Raw genomic sequence first — 19,825 nt, 5'->3', positions numbered from 1 at the left:
AATTAATTTAAATACGACTGCAAAAATTTATTATGCTGCAATTATCGTTTATTTTCATGAATTTAATTGTCAATATTTGTCTTTACATTTATCACTTGAATTCTGTATTATTTTGTGTCATTTCATATACATGACGTTATTTAAAAATGTATTCGACATATAAAATAAAATTATTATTGCATTTGTTGAATTCTCTTAATTAATAACTTATATAATTATGAGAATTAAAATTATGTTTCCGTTAAATATATGCAAATATATGCTACGCAGCAGATCGGAACAAGATTCCATAAAGAAAAAATCAATTTCTCTCTCTCTCTCTCTCTCTCTCTCTCTCTCTCTCTCTCTCTCTCTCTCTCTCTCTCAAACCAATATTAAATTAATTATTTCAAGAATCGCGCTAGTCGTCAAGTGACCATCATGTTTGATGAAACTGGAAATTGACACGTAAAATAGCTCTTATCAAGATATATTTTTATCTCGAAAATATTCTATTTCTCACATTTGATTTCCTCGCCGAAAGTTGGAACGTGTTTCGCATATTAATGATTTTTATGACATGGCACAAGTTAGGTAACTCTTGATAGTCCAGTGACATTTCTAAATCGATCAAATCACCGCTGTTTTCGAATGTGCTCATCCGTAATATTTTGTATTAAAAAAAATTTGTGAAAAGATTGCTAAATCGTAAGATTGTTAAATCAGCAAAATCGTCATCTGTTGTGTACCACTTCGAATGCTATATCGCACAATATGACATTTTCTAATATCTTTTTATCGTGATAATTTTAAAATTTGCTATACATAAAATTTGCTGCAACACAGAACTTTTATATTTCTTATAATCTCTACGAAAGAATATAAAATTAATATAATTATTCTGAATATCATATCTTTATTCGGAAAGAGTTTTGTCGAAATATAAAAATTTGACCAAATGCAGATTTGAAAGTAACTTTGAGTCTAAAAAATAATTATATTATAGGATTTAAAAGTTCTTTTGCAGTATTTTCATTGTGCTTAAGCGTCTTGCACAATTTCATGACCCAATAAACTGTTTTCAGATTTATATCTGAAGTCAAAGTGTTACCTCAGTAAGATCGTTCTTATCGTGCGCCTCCATTTCCATCATGTATAAAATATTTCGAATCGACAACGCGAATCACGAGACACAAATTGTTTTATAAATATACAACTTCAATCGTCCATCACTTGATATAGATATTTTTTACATATTTCAGTGTTTCTTTCCGCACGATCCTCTTGCGCGAGGCGGCTCTAGGCGGGTTAATGAGTTAAATCAATCTAGGGAGGCTCCGCCGAAATTACGTGAGTAGTCCTCTTTCTTTTTCGCTTCTCTTTGTCGCTTTATCGCCGAGGCTAAATCGAGTTCGACATTGCGACAAGACAGTCCATGGCCGCGTATTGTCTCGCGAGCGTTGCTTTCACTTCCTCGCGCATAACGCCTAGTACGAGTCACACACAAGAGGTCCCCGAACCGGTTCCGTTACCGATCGTGACGATCGCACGAGACGGATCGTATCTTTCGCCGTCGAAGTTAAACCACTGAATTAAGCGGCGGCTATTAATAAGCACGCGGAGAATGCCCCGCGCCCGATGTCCCATTTGATTTTACACATCCGCCATCCGCGGCGGATTTTCCCTTCGGAAACTGACGCTCGTCCCGTCGAGCGATTTTGTAGTGTCGCGCGCATTAAATAAATGAGTCACGAGATTACGATACAAATGGACCGCCGTATCCTTAGCTCATCATCGGGGACCGGGGCGATTTTCTCCCGTTCTCCCGGAAGGAACGGTTTTCGCTACAGAGCGCATACAAATTTGGCCAAATGCAGATCTGAAATAATCTTATTGGACCATCGAGAGAATCCTGTAGAACGTTTAAGTGCGACAAAATATTGCAAATGCTCCGATACTCCGATCGATTAATTTGAGCATTCTACAGAATTATTCTTGATGACCTGATGATTTAGATGCTTTAGAACTATTTTTCTCGTGTACTTTTTTCTTCGCTGTAACCGAGTCGTAATGCCAAAAATTGTATTTTTTTTTTCTTCGCGTTGAAGTAAATCGGTAATTTCTACAGTTCTGTAAAATGTATATAGATTGATATATCATGAATGTTTCCGTTTTATTATCTTACATCAATAAATTCAACTTGCACGTGATTTACGCTTTTCAATGATAGTCGATCTTACGACCAAGTTATCGATCAAGATCTAGAATAGCTATTTATCGATTTGTGAACCGAAAAGAAAGTTTTCTCGGGAAACTCCGAAAGATCTTTAGGGGAAAAACAGTTAATCGCCTTTGATGAGAAAAAGAACGATTCTTATGGAAGTAGGTTAATATAACGCGTGCCTTTTTTTTACAAGCATCATTCTTGTTAGCGGATATTTGCGAAGTTGCATGAATTTGCATACGCGATAAGAGCACATATAATAGAAACCGATACAATCGCTTCTGTATTAACGACTGCGTGTCCTAAATTCAGAACAATAGGCTTCAAGATGTGTGAATTCGCGTGTTATTTCGGCGATGGCTATCGCAAAGATACATGTCAGTTTAATTACGACTAAAGCCCACTTTAGACGATTTACAATTTGCATCAGAATTCAGAGTATTCTAATCATCACTTTCTGTAATAAAAAAAAATACATTAAAGATAAGATATATATATGCATATGTATAAAATAATATATAAATTTTTATTCTAAAATAATGATGTAAATTGCAGATCATCTACAATCAGCTTTGATAACACATTTTGTATGGGTGAAAGAAGCTAGCTTTGTTAAATGTGACTGTCTAATAATTTGACCAGATGTAGATCTAAAAATCTAATTTTATTTTTCATCAAAATAATTATATAGAGCGCTCAAATTGGTTGCTGGAATATTGAAAATTATCTGACCAAATTTTTATATGCTTTAATTGTTTCTTCCGTTTGATACATTGGTGTGATAAGCGTATTCGCATTGTGCCTATTTTTTTTTTTTTTTTGACTTCGATTAAGCACGAATTTGAAATGAGACCAAAATTTCTTGATTAATACAACGCAAAATTGTGGTAAAATTTAATAAATATGCAGATTTAATGGAAATTACAGAATCACCTGTGTGGAGTGCGTAACTGTAAGAAAGCCTAGAAAACTCAGAAAATATTAGTGGTGCTCGCGTGCGCGTATCGCCATTACGAACTTTGGAAAGTGTGCATAATTGCAATGCTAATGAAGAAACAAACGTGGGGATTTTGGCGATGAATTGCGTGACGCGAAATAACTCCGGATGGAGGAGCTGCTAGCGATTAAGCCGCGGATAGTTCACGAACGATTACACCGATTCTCTCGTAATTACAAAATATTATAATAAAATTTAAATAATTAAAGATAAGGAGATTCACATGCGTATGCATAAATGTATAAGTAGACTTGGCGAAGTTGAAATATCCCGCTAATGTTCGATATATCAAATGTTCAATAAATATTTTTCATAAATTTACCATGATTGAAGATGAACATTCTAGATTCTTCGTCGACCGCGTCATACGAAAAAAGTTGAAAACAATAAACTCGACAAATAACACCTACCTCATTAATTTCGGTTATCTTGCATAAAGATAAATGATACTTATGTATGATTTGCGCAATGAGAATCTTTCGATTCAATGTTACGAGAATGGAAATGTCCAAGTTTCAAGTCGAAGTCGAATATCAAAGTCATTCTTCTCGTTTTCTGCATGACTACTCCGTGATTTGATCTCTTCGAATAATGCACATCGGTATTCATAGCGTATACTTATATAATTATGTAACTTATGCTGCGAAAGTCGAGAGACTTCGTTGTCCTTCGCTCGCTTTTTATCACTTTCGCAAGAGCATAAAACAAAACGGCCGGTCGATCGCCGTGATGCGTTTCGAAAAAAATAAAAGTCATGCGCATTCCCTCGTATGGTGTCTCGCCTGTGTCAGAACACGTATGTTTCTGATGTGTCATCATATCGCTTCACCAAAACAACCGATTATGCGCACCATTTGTTTAGCAAATATTTAACGCTACGCCGAATGCATTGACATATTTTATAATCAAATCGCCGGTCTCTCGAATAGCCGTATCGCGTTAATTATTGTAAACGTTTTAGATTATCTCGGTGTTAGTTCACCGATATCGCGACATCGGCTGTACAAATTAATACGATCAAAGAAATTTCAATAACAAAGGTATTTTCACATCCATCGTCATCACATCGTATCTTAATGTATTCATTTCTACTAATTTAGATTAATTTTAATCTTGGTATTTAATTTACTTTTTATCTTTTTTTTTTGTTTTACTTTCGAGAAATAGAAAAAGGGAAAAAAATAAATTAAACAGTTAATCTACATTGATAAAAATAGAGACATTAAAAAGATTAGATTCTTCTTCAGGTTCTCCTTTCAAGATATCTTTATCTCATTGGGATCTCCTGGAGTATACAAAACGATATCAGTAATACACGTGTAAAGATCAACATGAAGATATCACGAAGATATCAATTTATCGTAAAAATCATTGCGTAATGAAATCTAAAATATACGCTATATACGGCTTCGCACACTTCCCTCGAACTACAGGAGCAAAAGACGTGCCACAAAGATGAAACGAAAGAGCTCCGTTATCTTCTCGTAATCGGTCTCGCTTCTACGATAGATCGTACACTCTTGCAAAGAGTCTCGATTTTTTTCACACCTCGCAATATGCTCGCGAATGCGAATCACCGTGCACATGATGCTCGCGGTCGTTGATACCTTCAACCGGGGAACAAAGAGACTCACCCGAGATACCTGACGCTGACAGTCTTCGCGGGGGAGAGAGAGAGAGAGAGAGAGAGAGAGAGAGAGAGAGAGAGAGAGAAAGAGAAAGGGACGGACAACAGAAGAATCTTCATCGAGGTTTGTCCAGTTCGAGTCTGTTGCATATACCGCATCGATACCGGTTGCTTCGTTCGCACAGAGCACCGCTGAATATATATATATATATATATATAAATACACGATAGAAGGCCTAGCATGACGACATAACAGGACAAAGAGTTTACGCTTCACACACGATATTCCCCTCTCCCCCCGAGGTTTTACACGAAACCGGCGTAACCGAACTCCTGCTTACCTGCTCCGGGTAGCTTCGGGTTCGCGTTGAAGCGTGAGAGAATGATCGGCAAGGTCGGTGCAAAAATGATGAGTATAACTTATCAAAATGTTCATCGAAAATAAATCGATTTTACCGATCCGTAAGACTATGTCTGTGACACGAAGCGTCTACGAGGAGAAGCCAGTCCCAGTCCTCATAGTCCGGTGTACTTTATGATTTTCATCTCCCAATAATATAATTGATCATTGAAAAATAATATAAAAAAATTACACAGCACAAATGTGACTTTAATTTAAAAGAAAGTGAAGAAAGATTTGTGATGTGAAGAGATAATACGATAGCTCTGGCCGATTTCGTAGAACTCTCCGAAGTTATTCTTTCACTTTCGCCGATTGCGTTTTGTGAATGGAAGGAAGCCTTTGACAAGAGTTTGTGGGGAAACGAGTCTCTAGGTATCGGTGTTAATCTACGATTAGTACCTGAGGAAAGAGAAAGAGACAGATTCCAGTCACCGTGTAGCAACGAGGGTCGATACGAACGTCACGGTAAGACCCTCGGACCATTGGCCGAGCGCTGATTACTTCATTGTTGCTTCTGGAGTACGGTTGGAGTTACGGTTTTTTTTTGTGTAAAAGGCGCGCAAAACAGGATGTCGCGAATTGGAGCACTCGCGATTGCGGAAATCGACTAGCAGCCCAGTTACTGACTACTGAACACTTGGCAACTACCGGTCGCTGTTTTTGCATTTTCTTTTTATTTTCATCTTTCTATCCCTTTCGAAAAGTGTGAAGAAGTTGCTGTGTGAAGAAGAGCGGGCGAGTAGACGGATATTGCTTAAGCGGAAAGGAAATTCGATTGTTGAATCAAATAATACATGCGATTTAATTAATTAAATCATGCTCGGCGATCTGGGTTAATAATTTCAACAACAAATCCCCGATCAAAACATGATTGCACGCACAAATTCATTACTCTTGGAAAGCATCTTCGTTAGAGGCTGTTCGTTTTTCAAAGCACGCTTAAATGAACTCAGGACACAAGACATGGTTTATTTCTGCGATTTAACCGTCGGACCTGAACATACATAGACAATGATGATATTTCATTGTGCTTTATTGACAATTATAATTTTAATTAGCGGAAACGGCGCGCGCTGTCGTGTGCAGTCCTCCAATGTCGTTAGTACTTGAGACCTATATACATCGGTCGTTATTGTGAGTCATGATGACGCTGTGACAAAAATAAATCACAGGATCTAGACGATCTTAGCAGTCATAGCGATCAAAAGACCACGCTATCACCGTAACGGATTTAACAAAATGGCCGAACGATCTATAATAATAATTTGTAATAATAATCTCACGTACGTGTATCAAGACTTTAATATTTCATTAAAAATTATTAGCACGATTTGTCATTGAAAAATGCACATAGGGACATAAATATGTCCGGCCTGAATTCCTATCGTCCCTCGAGATTCCAATTACCACATGTTTAATAATTGATCGATTGATCAAACGAACTCGCTGAAAGCGAGTGAAGTTCGATCATAATTATACGAAGCGTCTCGTTCGCGATGATAACAAGTAGATGTTCAGAGTTTTTTACAACTCTCAAAATTTTCTTTCTCTCTCTCTAATTTTTTGTTTGTATAGCAAGTACATATATGGAATATTCTTTACTATACAAAATACATGAGCTTACTTAACTATATTGGTTTAGCTAACTATATTGCTTTACTTAACTTGGTTTACTTAACTATATTGCATTAGCAAAAGAATCGTTAGATGCCTGAACTGGCCTGTTATAGAATTTTGCAAACATTTTTGAATTGATGATCAACCCGCTGTCTTCCTTATTATAATAATATCTACGCCTTTTTTGAAGGCTGCTGAAACCGCCACATGCCTTGTGCTCTATATGTACTAAACTTGTTTATATCAATTCCTGCCTTTTTTTAATAGAGCTTTTATTCAGTGATCAATTGTTTGAGCACCTGCAAGACCATATGGGCGAACAATTATAAATAATCTTTTATGATTTAATTCTTATGTCTTAATTCTTTAGTAATCTTCATGTAGTCTAATAGAACGCTTGCTGCTACACATAATCCAGGTCTATTCTTAAAAAAATGGTAAAAATAAAATTGACTGAGAAACGCCCGGTTTTGAAGTTTTTATTAGGTCGGTTATTTTAATTTCTAATCCCTGACTCGATGTTATTATATTGTCGACATTTATTAGTGTCAAAGTCTGGAGCCTATGAGCTGTAGCTAATGCCAATAAGGTTGTCGTTTTTTTGGCTGCTTCTTGATAATGTAGTGTATTGATAATGTAGATATGGTTTATATGATCAGCGAACTTTTCTCCATAAAGCCATTGATCCGTCTTCGCTGAGTCTAATATTGGTTTGAGTCTTGTCCATTAGCGGAGAAATGAACGCTTTCCTAGAAATCGACTGATAAAAAAATAACATCTGTCAGTAGTTTGCCAATGTTCCAAAGATAATTTAATAAAATTAATTGGTCAATTCCCTCTTCTGAATTTTTTAGGAGCATGGATAGCGCTGCTCCGAGAGAAATGATAGCAGACCCCACACATTTTTGCATGTTAATAAAATGTTCGTCTCGTTTAGTTTCTATCTCTGTTAAAGCTGGAATTATTTCCTTATTAATCTTTGGAGGCTCTGTATATGGATCTCCTTCACGAGAATATTTCTTTAAAAGTATACTTTTTTGTCCTTCTAATAGTCCATCTAATAATCATTTTTTCCAACGAGTCTTAATCTCTGGATATATTTGAAAATCCTGATGGAGCATTAGGTCTTCTTCTAACAAATTCATGATTTCTTCATTTAAATCTGAGTCATCCTTTGGCTCTATTTGATTGGATAAGCTCATGTTGACTTATTGTCTGCTTCTGTCTTTATTATCTGGGCGTTGGCTTCAAACAATTGATTTTCTTTTTCAGACTCACCTGGAAGTAACTCTGTAAACAATAAGGAAAAAGAAAACAAGTTCTAATGTAATGTTACATTGCGTAACATTCTTAGACTTGCTTTTTTCCCTGAAGTCCGTGGGACTTCCGACAACTCGTGTGGAGCTTTGCTTTGACTAACTCCATATGGAACTAGGGTAGCTCATGTTATTTTTAAGAGTTAACCGACCTAGGATAGCTCGTATGAAGCTTCCTTTACCTCTTAGTTCATATGGGACTAGGATAATTGTCTGTATGAGATTAGGATATGGAACTTTCTTTATCCTTTTGTCCGTTTAGGACTAAGACTTGCTCTCTTAGAATCTAAAAACTTACCATCAAGAGCAATATTCTCTGTATCATGTAATGATAAGGCTTTTTCCTCAGCGTTTTTAGACTGTGTAATTTGTACAATAACCGAAGATAGGTTATCTAGTTGATTTTGCATTTTCTGTAATTTTGCCTCCGTTTTTTCTCTTTCTCTCGAATGGGATCTTGAATTCTTCCTTTTCTTAGCTTTTTCCATCTTCTATAAGTATTTATAATTTGATGTTAAAATAATAGATCTTAGAATTTACTCTGCACGTTTAGAAACCTTCGCACAACGAAAACAATATGAAGCCGAAAGGGCGCCAAAGGAGAACGTTGAGCGGAAAAAAGCGGGATTTTCAAAATTTTAACTCTGAACATTGTGAAACTAAGCACTACGGACACAGTACTATTACTTGTTATCGTCGAGAACGAGACGTGCAGTATAATTAAGTAATGCTAACGACTCAATCCTGTCGATATGATTTATTATATATGGGACAGCACGGTGATTAATCAGAAAATTAAGATTATTAAAAGATTATAAATTTTGGTTCGCAAACGTGAACGATATACATTGTGCGATCATGTGAATAAAAGATTACAGAGAAAGATGATTAATTAAAATTGTCTTACATCGATCCCTCTTCGAATAAATGCCGGTGCAGTGTTTACTTGAAAACTTGAATTCGACGACAAAAAAAGATTCTGTCGTGCAGCAGCTGCCGAAATCTTCAGCTTTAAAGGATTCTTAAGACCAGATGCCCCGATTATCAAATGATGCACATCTAGATGTTTCGTGTACAGTGAAAGAAATTCAAAAAATTAGATTTTCATTGTGTAAAGAACAATTCTTGAACGACAAATTTTTGTGCCTTCGTTTCTTAAATTATTCTTGTTTCCTATTTTTTTTTTACATAAAAAAAAATAGCGTTCAAGTCACGCTTTTTAAATTACACCCTTTTTTTATAATTTTACATATATTTTTTTATCAATTGTATTAAATCGACTGTATTAAACATGTCACTAAAAAAAGCGACACGCTGCAATGCGCGATTAGAGATGACATTAGAGATATACTAAAACTTTTTTATACTTAAATTTAAAATTGCCGCAATAACATAAAGTTCGTAAATGTAACGTAAATATCTTTCTCTCCTTTATCTAACTTCAAAGCGGTATATGCGTTGATAAGAATCCAAGCAGCGACATGCATGTGTTAAAAAATGGTTCAAGAGTTCTAAAATCAAACAGAATCAAACAAAGATATAGATTATAAAAAAAATTCTGCAAAACTGTAGATGAATGGATATGAACCATTGAATTTTTATCAGATCAAAAATGCGAAAATGCGTAAAATTGTGGAATGTAATTACATTGAATAGTTCGCGCAGTAAATTTGCGCATAATCTTCGCAAACGCATTTAAATCTAAAACTAATTGCAGCTGACTGTACATAGATGTTAATACCCGTTTTAACATATTCGAACATGTCAGTAGGTAAAATCGATGATGGCTAGCCTTGCTTTCCATTATTCTTGATACTATATATTGATATACGCGACTTTCTCTTGGCGCATGGCGCCATTAATCGACTTGCTGCTTGCTTTATATAGCAAATGCTAGACGTGATAATATAGTAAAATTTACCTTGAAAAATTGAAAGTTGACATAATTCTAATCTAGAATTTATTATTGATAGTAAATGCTAATGTAACTTTTGTAGGAACCTATGTACATGTATAATTTTAAAATGCATTGCAAAATTAAGTTTCAAAATTCCAAGAAATTTAAATAATGAATTGTAAAATAAACTTTATGAACAATAGCTTTTTGATTATTATAAATATTTCTAAAGACAAAATTGTTTTGAAGAAACTCGAAATGATTTTATAAAAATTGATATTTCATTAGTAATATTTCAAAACTCCAAATATTCATGTACGTTACGAGTACCAATGTGCGGCGTGATCTCATGGTGAAAGTACTACGAGAATAAATTATTTAAGCCACACAAATCATAAATATGTATAAAAATTGAATACTCGTATCCGTGTTATATAGGTGTAATTGAAGCGTGTCGTTGCAAAACGCGAACACAATTGCGTGTATAGAACGAAAGATAAGATCACTTTTCTCGAGCAGTGGAACAGACGAAGAGCCCCTTTTCACGAGACAATCCGGTTTCGTGCTCTAAAAAATATAATATCGAGGTCGGCTTTACGCGACATCGGTAAAGCCAAAAACCTTTGTCCTTCCAAGACGCATCGATGAAAATTGTGGCTGCAGAGGCGTACGCGTGTGTGTGTGTGTGTGTGTGTGTGTGTGTGTGTGATTCGCTTCGCGTTACGTTCGTTTCTTACATATGTCCAGGATAATTATATAAACGTGTATCATATACATATTTAATTGTAAGATATAACTACGTCCGGTAACCGTGTACAGAACGTCTCGGAAATCACGTACTTTCTCTTCTTTTTTTTTTTTTTTTCTAGAAACGTGCGATTCCTCTCAAGAAAGGTGCGATTTCTGATACTATATTTTCGTCGGTTTAACGCAGTTATTTTATAAAAGTTCGAGGAAATAGAAAATTCAAATTAATAACTTTTCGATATTTGTGCCTTAACAGAAATATCGGAACACCAATATTTTTTGCAATTGAAGATTTAGGAATTCATGCATTATATAAAATTTTCAGCTTTCAAACGAAGTCTTAGTCTTATCTTCCATACAAGAATTTATCTTTAACTTTTAACTTTTAATTGTCAGAATACTCATAAAATATTTCAAAATCTTGAAGAAAGTGTACGTTGAATATTTTGACTAAAAACAAATATTATGGAAACGTAATCGGAAAACGCATGGTGAATGCATAATTTTATGATCACGTATCATACGTATTCGTATCATACGTTCGCGAAGTAACATTGACGAGCTAACGTAAAAGGATTCGCGTATTCCCGAGAGAGGCTACAAAAAAACCAAGCCGGATCTCCACCTCCGACGTCATATCCATTGGACAAATACCTTCGCGTACTTGGCGTCTCTTTATGGGTTGCGGGGCGCCGGTGCGTCTTCTCCTCGCGTAAGTATGAACCGGCACGATCAGTCTCGGCCGCGGAATGAGGAAGCCACCCTGAGCGTTGCCGGGTGGCGGCTGATTCATCTCGGGGCACTCGCTGTCGGTGGTGCCGGTGCTACTGGATCCCCTGGACCGCGCGTCTTCCTCCCTCGCCGAGGATGGCGATCCGTTGGCATCTTCCAACGTGGCCTCGAGCCGCGACACCAGCACGTCGGCGTAGGGTCGCCTGTAGGGCTCGTCGTCCTGTTGCCTGCTGGCGGGAACCTTGCCGCCGCCGTTGCTGGCCCAATTGACCCCGCATTCCCGCCAGCTGGCCTCGTAGAGCAGCTCCATGGCCCTGCCGCGCGTCGCGTCCGGATCGAGCAGGAGTTCCGGGTCTTCCAGGACCGCCCGACCGGGATAGCTTCGGACCTTCATGACCTCGAAACTCGCGTGCGAACGGAGATCTGGCAGGGATCGAGAGGCCGAGTCGGCCGGCCGGGACTTTCGCTCGCGACGTTTTTTTCCCTTTTCGAACTCGCCTCTCTCGTACTCCGTGCTCTACTCGTCGCGCGCAAAGGTCACGAGCCGAGAGCCGCGCGGCGACAACGCCGGCGTAGCTTTCATCCGGTGAGACGAGACTAACGGCGTTCTTTCTGCAGGTAGATGCATCCTCGAGATTCTTCCGTCTACGAGATCCGGTCTATGTCTATTTTCGATCTTCCTCTTCGGCGCTGCCTATTATCGATCGATCCTCGTATACGAATAAAACGGAGCTATCAGCTGTCCAAAGCGGTCCATGAGGATGGCGAGTCAAATTGCGAGTAATTTTCAAACGTGGGAACGTGAGGTTTCAAGTGGGATAATCGAGAGGCATCGCGCACGAGTCTGGCGTCCGTCCAGGGAGAAGATCGACGACGCTGCGTGTAAGAAAAATCCACCTATCTGCCGGACTTTCGCATCGATCATTGGGCACGAAAGCCGCCAGCGCGCCTCGACCTGTCCGTCCTGATATTTATGTGGTTTACTATTCCGTTACGACGACGAAAGTAGGCGGACTGCCGACAGACGGACGACAAGACCGAGAAAGACAAGTTGGACGGACATTGACGTCGGAGCCGCGCATTCACGACCATTCATTCGCGACTTCCGCCATCCGGTCGTTCGTCACTGGCGAACCCCGGCGCGTTGCGGAACGTTGGGCGGAAAAGCCGACCGAGTCATCGCCGGTCACCGCCGATCCTCTCCTCAGCCAGAGAAACCTGAGAGTCGAGAGTCCTCGCAGGATGCGCTTCCGTCCTTTGGAGTCGCGCTAATTATACCGTCTCCGTCTGTACACAGACACGAATAAAGAAAGGCTCATCGACGAGCTCTGCTCGAGTGATATCTACGAAGACACAGACAGGGCTGATCGAAATCGTCCCCCCTCGCGTCTCGTGACCCGGACCTTCGACACAGACGACCGATAAACGGCGATAAACGACGTTAGACGGCGTTAAACAGCGTTAAACGGTGTCGCGACGCGTCGCACGCAGTTATCTCGCTTGGAGACGATGCGGGAGGAGAAGTTCCTTCCTGGACGAAGGAGGACACCGCGATCGCGAGTCGCGTCGCGTTGCGTCTGACGCTCACTGACAGTATTCGCGACTGGTGAAAAGTATGCCCGTGAGCGGCAAGCAGCAACCACGAGAAACTCCCTTCTCTCGGCGTGCCGCGGGAGTCCCCACCATGGATATGCGCTCGTGAGAGAAAGGACAGGGGTTCTCATCCCTCGCCGTTCTCGCCCCCGCAACCGCTCCCACGTATGAGTGCAACGGCACTTTTCTTCTTCTTCGCGCGACCGCGAAGACCCGGGGAACTCGGAAATTATACGGAGGGGGGGGGGGGGAGTCTTGCTGATCTCATTAGCGGAAAAAAGATGTAACGACCTGATGAAGATAAACGTAATTTCTCGTGTAAATATAAGAGATATACGGAAGAGCGATTTATCTATAATTTAATCTGTAATATATACAAATATGTTACAAAGTAGTTGTAATATATAAAGATAATTTTTGTATAATCTATACATATTTTTGTACATGCATATGAATTATTTATTTAATGCTTCATCTTCATAGTGCATTTAGCAGCGATTTCGTAGCATTTTTTGATGAGCTTTTCAAAAATTCTCGATCAAATTCACGTCAGAAAATTTTTGATTAATTAAACATATGCAAATTAAATTATATTTATTTTAAATTATTTAATTACTTTTTTTTCTGTAAAATATATTAAATTCGTTAAGTTGGCACAAAATGTATTTATCAATAAATTTTGAGAATTGAGATGATAGATAAAAATTTTCCACTTTGTAAACAATATAAAATCAGGATTCTATGTAGCATGCACTGCATATATATATATATATATATATATATATAATATATAGTATAGTATATAATATACAGTATAGTATATACAGTACTGTGTGTATATATATATATATATATATATATATATATATATATATATATATATATATAGTTTATGCGGTCAACGTTCGCCAATGTTCGTCGTTAATTACGTAATTGTGATACGGATGAGTGATAATACTAATAATCGGATTGGTTAGGACAAGAGAGAGAGAGAGAGAGAGAGAGAGAGAGAGAGAGAAAGAGAGACAAAGCAAGTAAAAAGCATCGTATTTTCTTCTGTGAAAGTAAAACGCGGCACGTCACTCATTACGAAATGGCATCGATGCGATGCCTTTGTCTGACGGAAACCGAATTCCGGGAGAAAGAGAATTGCATTCAAGCGAGGAGTAAGTTTACATAATTTCGTGTCGATATCTCACGAAATGTTTCTACTGTAAGGATTAACAATTAACAATGAATATTTCCGCATTTACGATTGCCAGTTCATGTTGCGGAAGAATGTCTAATACACGAATACCTAAATATATGCTCCGCTCGGAAGTATCTGTTAGAATTAGAATAGAATTAGATACTATTTAATTAGAATTAGATGGTGATTCAATGTAGCGTGAGAATATGTGGATAATGAATAATAGATAAAATTATAAACTAATAAATAAATTCTTTTGTATACGTCGTGTGATTAAGACAAATATTTATATAACAAAGTATCTCTTAATTTTAAATACAGCTGTCATATATTTAATTGCATTAATTTATCTTCCCAGCGTACGCAATGAAAGATGAGTATTCGGAAAAAAAAAAAAATCATATTTACGTAGGAATTATTTTCAGAAACTTCAACTTACTTAGAAAGACGTGAAATTTGTTCAAGCGAAGACATGACGAATATATAATCTTTTTCGTAACGATGTATTTGTATTAATACATAAACAGCTGATTATACGATTTTAATGCGAGCACAAAGTTAAGGTCGATGATAAACGTCTGTTTGATATGCACGTAAATTACTCTTGCAATTTACAGTTCTTTCTTATATATGGCAGAATGTTTAAGATTAGAAGTTACACAATCCTGTTTGTCGTAGTCTCTGGAGTATTATGCATTTATACTTCAACTTACGTAAGTGGAAATAATCTCGATACAGATAGTTGGAATAAAACATATTTAAATCAACTTAATGAGAAACAGGAAAATGCAATGAAGAAAATCACACGGAGGAATCTTGATTTCTGTATTTCCGCTTCTAAAAGTTACAAAATTATTTCGTTAACATGTAACACATATTTCTTTTATGTAATAAATATATGTAAAAGTATGTTTACATAACCATATCTGTGTTCGCTGTTAATTGCTCAAATATAATTTACGCTCATCAACAAGTGTTCAGTAAGGAAATGATTAAGATTTTTTTCTTCTCATTTCTCTTTTTGATGAAAGAGTTTCAGATATATCGGCAACATAAATAAATACAGATCTTTCCACGTATGTTGCAAAAATTATTTAAAACAATTTCTCAATGTTTTATAATTAGCAAATGTATCGAATTAGTCCCCAGAAAGAAAATCTGGAAATAATCTACACATTAAAATATGCAACTACAACATATAAAATATGTCCCTTTTGACATTGTTCTATAACATACCTAAAAGTTCATCGAACTTGGACAGATAATTGCGATCATATTTCCGCGTAAGATAAGCGAAGAAATCTCGCAATCAACGCAACTGCTCGACAACTTAAGTGCATCAAGTTGATTTTTTTATATATTAAGAAATTTAATTGTTTAGATGAATATGTTTAACACACAATTATTATAAATTTAATTGATATACTTTTAAAAAATTGATTTTTCTTTTTCATATTTTTAATCTATAAATAAAATTTTGAGAACCTCTTTTTAAAATATTTGTTCGTATAAAAAATACAAAAGAATTTGTAGAATGCAGAGCGAATAAGCACTCTGGCCAATAACAATAGAATCTTTCTATTCGGAAAGGTCTGTTGATCCGTTCTTCAGTCGATTCCCTATTGATTAGTTGTAACCAGGCCAAAAGACTTTAAGCAATCTCCCATTCTTGCTATGTGAATAAATTTACAAAGAAATAGTGCTACAGCAAATATCTAAACAATTTACATTTGGTGTTTTTATATGAAAGAGAGAGAGAGAGAGAGAGAGAGAGAGAGAGAGAGAGAGAGAGAGAGAGAGAGAGAGAGCAATAGAATATACAAAAGCAAACAATATACGATAGAGATAATAATCGATTTGTAGAAATCTTTTTCAAATATTGCAATAATAGCGACGATATTTATCAACCTATTTTTATTTTCTTTGTACAAATTTGAAATTATAAATATGATTTTTAAGAAAAACGTATTTATTTCACATTTTTATTGTCTATGATATTGTTCATGATTTATTTAATTTGTTTTTAAAGAGTAATTCTTGTGACATTTTACGTTTAGTAACGACACGCTTGTGATGATTTTCTTAATGAAATTGTCACATTTTATAAAAATACATTTAAACATATTTACTTACCCTCCATAACAAAGACAGTAGAGCCAACATCTCCTTCTTGTATAATTATCGAACCAGCTGGAAACGTAACAGGATACATACAATCGACAATTTCCCGAATCTGCGTGAGTTCCAAATTTTTCATGAAGTCGTTGTCCAGTATGGCAGTCTTGATCAGTTCGCGAGATCTGGAAAAAAAAAAGACAATCACTGTTAAGTTTTTTTCTCTTTCTTTTACACTAAAAGGAAATAATATTCCGATAAAGAAGAGAACATAAATAATAATATTAAAAATATGAAATTAAATATCTGAAAAATCTATCAATAGAAATTTTTCAACAAATTTAAGAATTCTTATAAATTACGTAAAAATTTTATTAAATTATAATATAGTATTATCAAAATTAATCTTAAAATGTAAAATAGTACAGTTTGATGTGGAAGACTATACTATAATGTAATGTATGTATGAAATCAAGATAGAGTGAATTATTCATGAAATGAATGAGTACCATTCAGTTATCACTTTCGACGAATCGTCTTATTTCACTTAGAATTATATAATTACACGATAAGTTATCAATTATCGCATATCATTATGTTCGAGTTGTAAGAATCTATTCTGAGAAAACCGCCATTTATAAAGGATGTCTTAGCTATACAATAGTAACAAAAAATTATTTCGAAAAAAAATATATTATTTACATTTATAACATTTAAAACATCAAATAAATTTGGATTACAAAACGTTAAAATATAAACAAAATAATACGATTTGTAACATTTTTATATAAAAAAAAAAAAAAAAAAAAACATTTCTTCCAATGAGTGATAAAATTTGCTTAACTTATATTTAACAGAAAAACATTTACTCAGTAAATGTTTTTCTGTTAAATATATCAACATACGGAAAGTAAAGTCAAGATCAGCTCTGTTGCCAATTGAATTAAACGCGACAGTGACAATGACGAAAAGGTCTGCGAACACATTTCTCGTTACGTCAGAGAAAATTGAAAACGGAAATTGGTTTGGAATGGAAAAGTCATGCGGCATCCAGGGGACTCTCACAGATCTACCTTTGCGGCTTGGTGAACTTCACCACCGGTTTCGTGTCGCCTCTGAGAGGTTCCGCCGATATGGCTTGCCGCTTCAGCCTCTGATTAGGGTCAATGGCACTAGACGCCAGGCTCAGATCGACGATCTGCCGGAATTTGTCGATCTCATTCTGGAGATATCGGATCGTGGCGTCGCGTTCCTCGAGCGCCTTTTCGAGTATTTCGACGATCTCGTCGCGACGTCGCAACGCCTCCGTACGCTCGTACAGCAATCGCTTCAGGTCTCGTATCGAATCCATTTCCTTTACTCTCACCGTGCAAAATTCGCGAACGCCGCGCTCTTCTTCTCCGTCAATGTCCGCGTGCGATCTCGTGAGTCACACACACCGCAGAAAAATATCACGCTGCGCTCTTTATCCTTCAACGAATATTTACAGGCGCGAGAACAAATATACGCGAGAATACGCGTGAAAGTTCAAATATATCTGTACATCCTGTTTTCGATCTACATCACTTGTCTCGACGATGACGGAATTGATATTCGTACGAGTACTCGACCTGGTTTCTACAACTTTGCAATTGTAAACTATATATGTAAACCTAACATTATTTTCAAGATTTTCATAAAATTTTCATAAAATAATATAATCCTTGTTCTTCTTCAAAAAATTCTAGACTATTAAACAGAATTTGTTAACAATTAAAAAAGTAAAAAAAAAGCTAAAAATATGTGATACTATCCAAGTAGAAAACAAATCAGAAATTAGCCAGAAAGACTGGTTACTAGCCAGTATCTGGCCAGTTTAACTGTTGGTTAGATTCTGATCAGTTTGGGTGACGTCTGTTTGATTAATAACTGGATAGTAAATTTCGTCAGTTTTTAGTCAGTTGTTAATTATTATTTTTTGTCAGTTGTTAGTTATATTTATTGATCAAGTTAATCTTCAAGTTATTTTCTGACTAATTGTTAGGCAAAAAATACTAGTCAGAATATTCCGAGTTTTACTGACCAGAAACTGGCTAGCATTTATTGGCTAGTTTCTGGCTAGTTGCTGCCTAGTATTACCTAATAAAAATTTTCTGATCAGTTATTGGATAGTTACTGTCCAGTAAATTCAAAAGAATAAAAACTAGTTTCTAGTAATCAGTTTTTCTTATATATTTTTCTATTTGGGCAATTTCCACCATTTCGTTATATAATAATTAATAGTATTTTCATCTTTAGAATTAAAATAAATATCGAGTCATCATAGTTTTTAATCAAACTTGGGAGATGTTATCTAAGATTCTTAAAATAATGTAAATAATAATGCCACAAAAAAATTTATCCTGAAACAATATATATATATTTTTTTAAGATTTATACAATTTTTTCAATACGTTAAATATTTATTAAAATTTAAGTGTTGCAGTATGTAAATAATTCAGATAAAGAGTCAAACATAAAATTAGGGTTCCTGTCGAACGTCGGGGACGCGATTCCAAAAGCTAGCAAGATATATTTATTTCGTCTGTAATAAGCCAAAGTTAGAAGCATCGATTATATAACACGTTAGACACGAGCAAGTCTTCTTGAAACAAACGTAACAAAAAGTATGTTGTATTAAGCTTTCTGGAGAGAATAATAATATCGACTTGAGAAACAGGTCCGTATTGTATAATTACATATTGCTATATTCAGAAGATTATGCGAATTGCGCTTGCACTCGAGGCACTTTACAACAAAATTATGATTGCGAACAGAACGTGTCTGTAACTGAGAATATTAGCAGTCTGTAAAACTTCTATATCTTAGATAATCGCTCGATAATACGTTGTTAAGGATTTTCAGATGCTATATTTAACTGCGCGCAATTATCAATTGAGACACGAGGGAAATATTATCATCTTCAGCATTTTCCGCATGAGCATTTTTTTTTCAGTATTTATACGTACTGCTCATACATTCTTCTATAATTAAAGAAAAAAAAATAAAGACTACTTTTGTATGCATAAAAGTACTACATAAATATAAAAATATATTTATCATTAAATGTGTAAGATAAAAAAATACAAAAGAAGTAGAATAATTAAACCGGGCATAAGTTGAATTATAAATAAATAAAAATACTGAAAATTAATTAATAATTAAATATATCATATGTTTACATGTTATATCAATCAATCAAATTCGACAATTAAGCGTTAAAATTTCAAATATAAAGAATCGTCATTAAAATTACGATAAATAAAGTAACGAGATAATAAATAAAGCAGATATTCATCCTTCATCCGATCCATTTCATTAAAGCAATCTATATTAGGACTGACGTTCAAAAAACGATGAGTAGTAATTTA

At 35.8% G+C, this 19,825-nt stretch overlaps 1 protein-coding gene and 3 long non-coding RNA genes across 6 annotated transcripts in view; 1 reads left to right on the top strand and 3 right to left on the bottom strand.

The window, feature by feature from the left end:
• LOC148934733 (uncharacterized) overlaps positions 1-13,559 on the top strand; it is a 32,098-nt gene extending 18,539 nt beyond the window's left edge. The window contains exons 2-3 of the long non-coding RNA XR_016141108.1: positions 1,242-1,329; positions 12,158-13,559. This is a non-coding gene — a long non-coding RNA (uncharacterized LOC148934733). The remainder of the gene's footprint in view (positions 1-1,241; positions 1,330-12,157) is intronic.
• Positions 1-19,825, bottom strand: part of for (cGMP-dependent protein kinase for) — a 41,034-nt gene that overhangs the window by 4,404 nt on the left and 16,805 nt on the right. The window contains exons 1-2 of one of the 3 annotated variants that reach the window (XM_011639560.3): positions 17,510-18,033; positions 16,455-16,621 (exon numbers count right to left, since the gene is read on the bottom strand). In XM_011639560.3, coding sequence (XP_011637862.2) covers positions 16,455-16,621; positions 17,510-17,787 — 445 coding nt within the window. In that variant the 5' untranslated portion in view covers positions 17,788-18,033. Of the gene's footprint in view, positions 1-11,461; positions 12,163-16,454; positions 16,622-17,509; positions 18,034-19,825 lie in introns of those variants that run through there. The other 2 variants (XM_011639558.3, XM_011639559.3) reach the window with 2 other exon arrangements.
• On the bottom strand, positions 2,060-10,858 carry LOC148934734 (uncharacterized). The gene is made up of 2 exons (XR_016141109.1): positions 9,071-10,858; positions 2,060-8,654 (listed from the first exon to the last, which is right to left on the bottom strand). It is a non-coding gene; the product is annotated as an uncharacterized LOC148934734 (long non-coding RNA).
• LOC148934732 (uncharacterized) lies at positions 14,592-16,448 on the bottom strand. Its single transcript, XR_016141106.1, has 2 exons — positions 15,558-16,448; positions 14,592-15,479 (listed from the first exon to the last, which is right to left on the bottom strand). It is a non-coding gene; the product is annotated as an uncharacterized LOC148934732 (long non-coding RNA).

This window comes from Pogonomyrmex barbatus, unplaced genomic scaffold (genome assembly GCF_055798465.1).
Source record: "Pogonomyrmex barbatus isolate J1 unplaced genomic scaffold, ASM5579846v1 scaffold8, whole genome shotgun sequence".
Classification (NCBI taxonomy): Eukaryota; Metazoa; Arthropoda; class Insecta; order Hymenoptera; family Formicidae; genus Pogonomyrmex; species Pogonomyrmex barbatus.
Note: the sequence above shows the minus strand (reverse complement) of the source record. Positions and strands in the feature narration are given on the sequence as shown.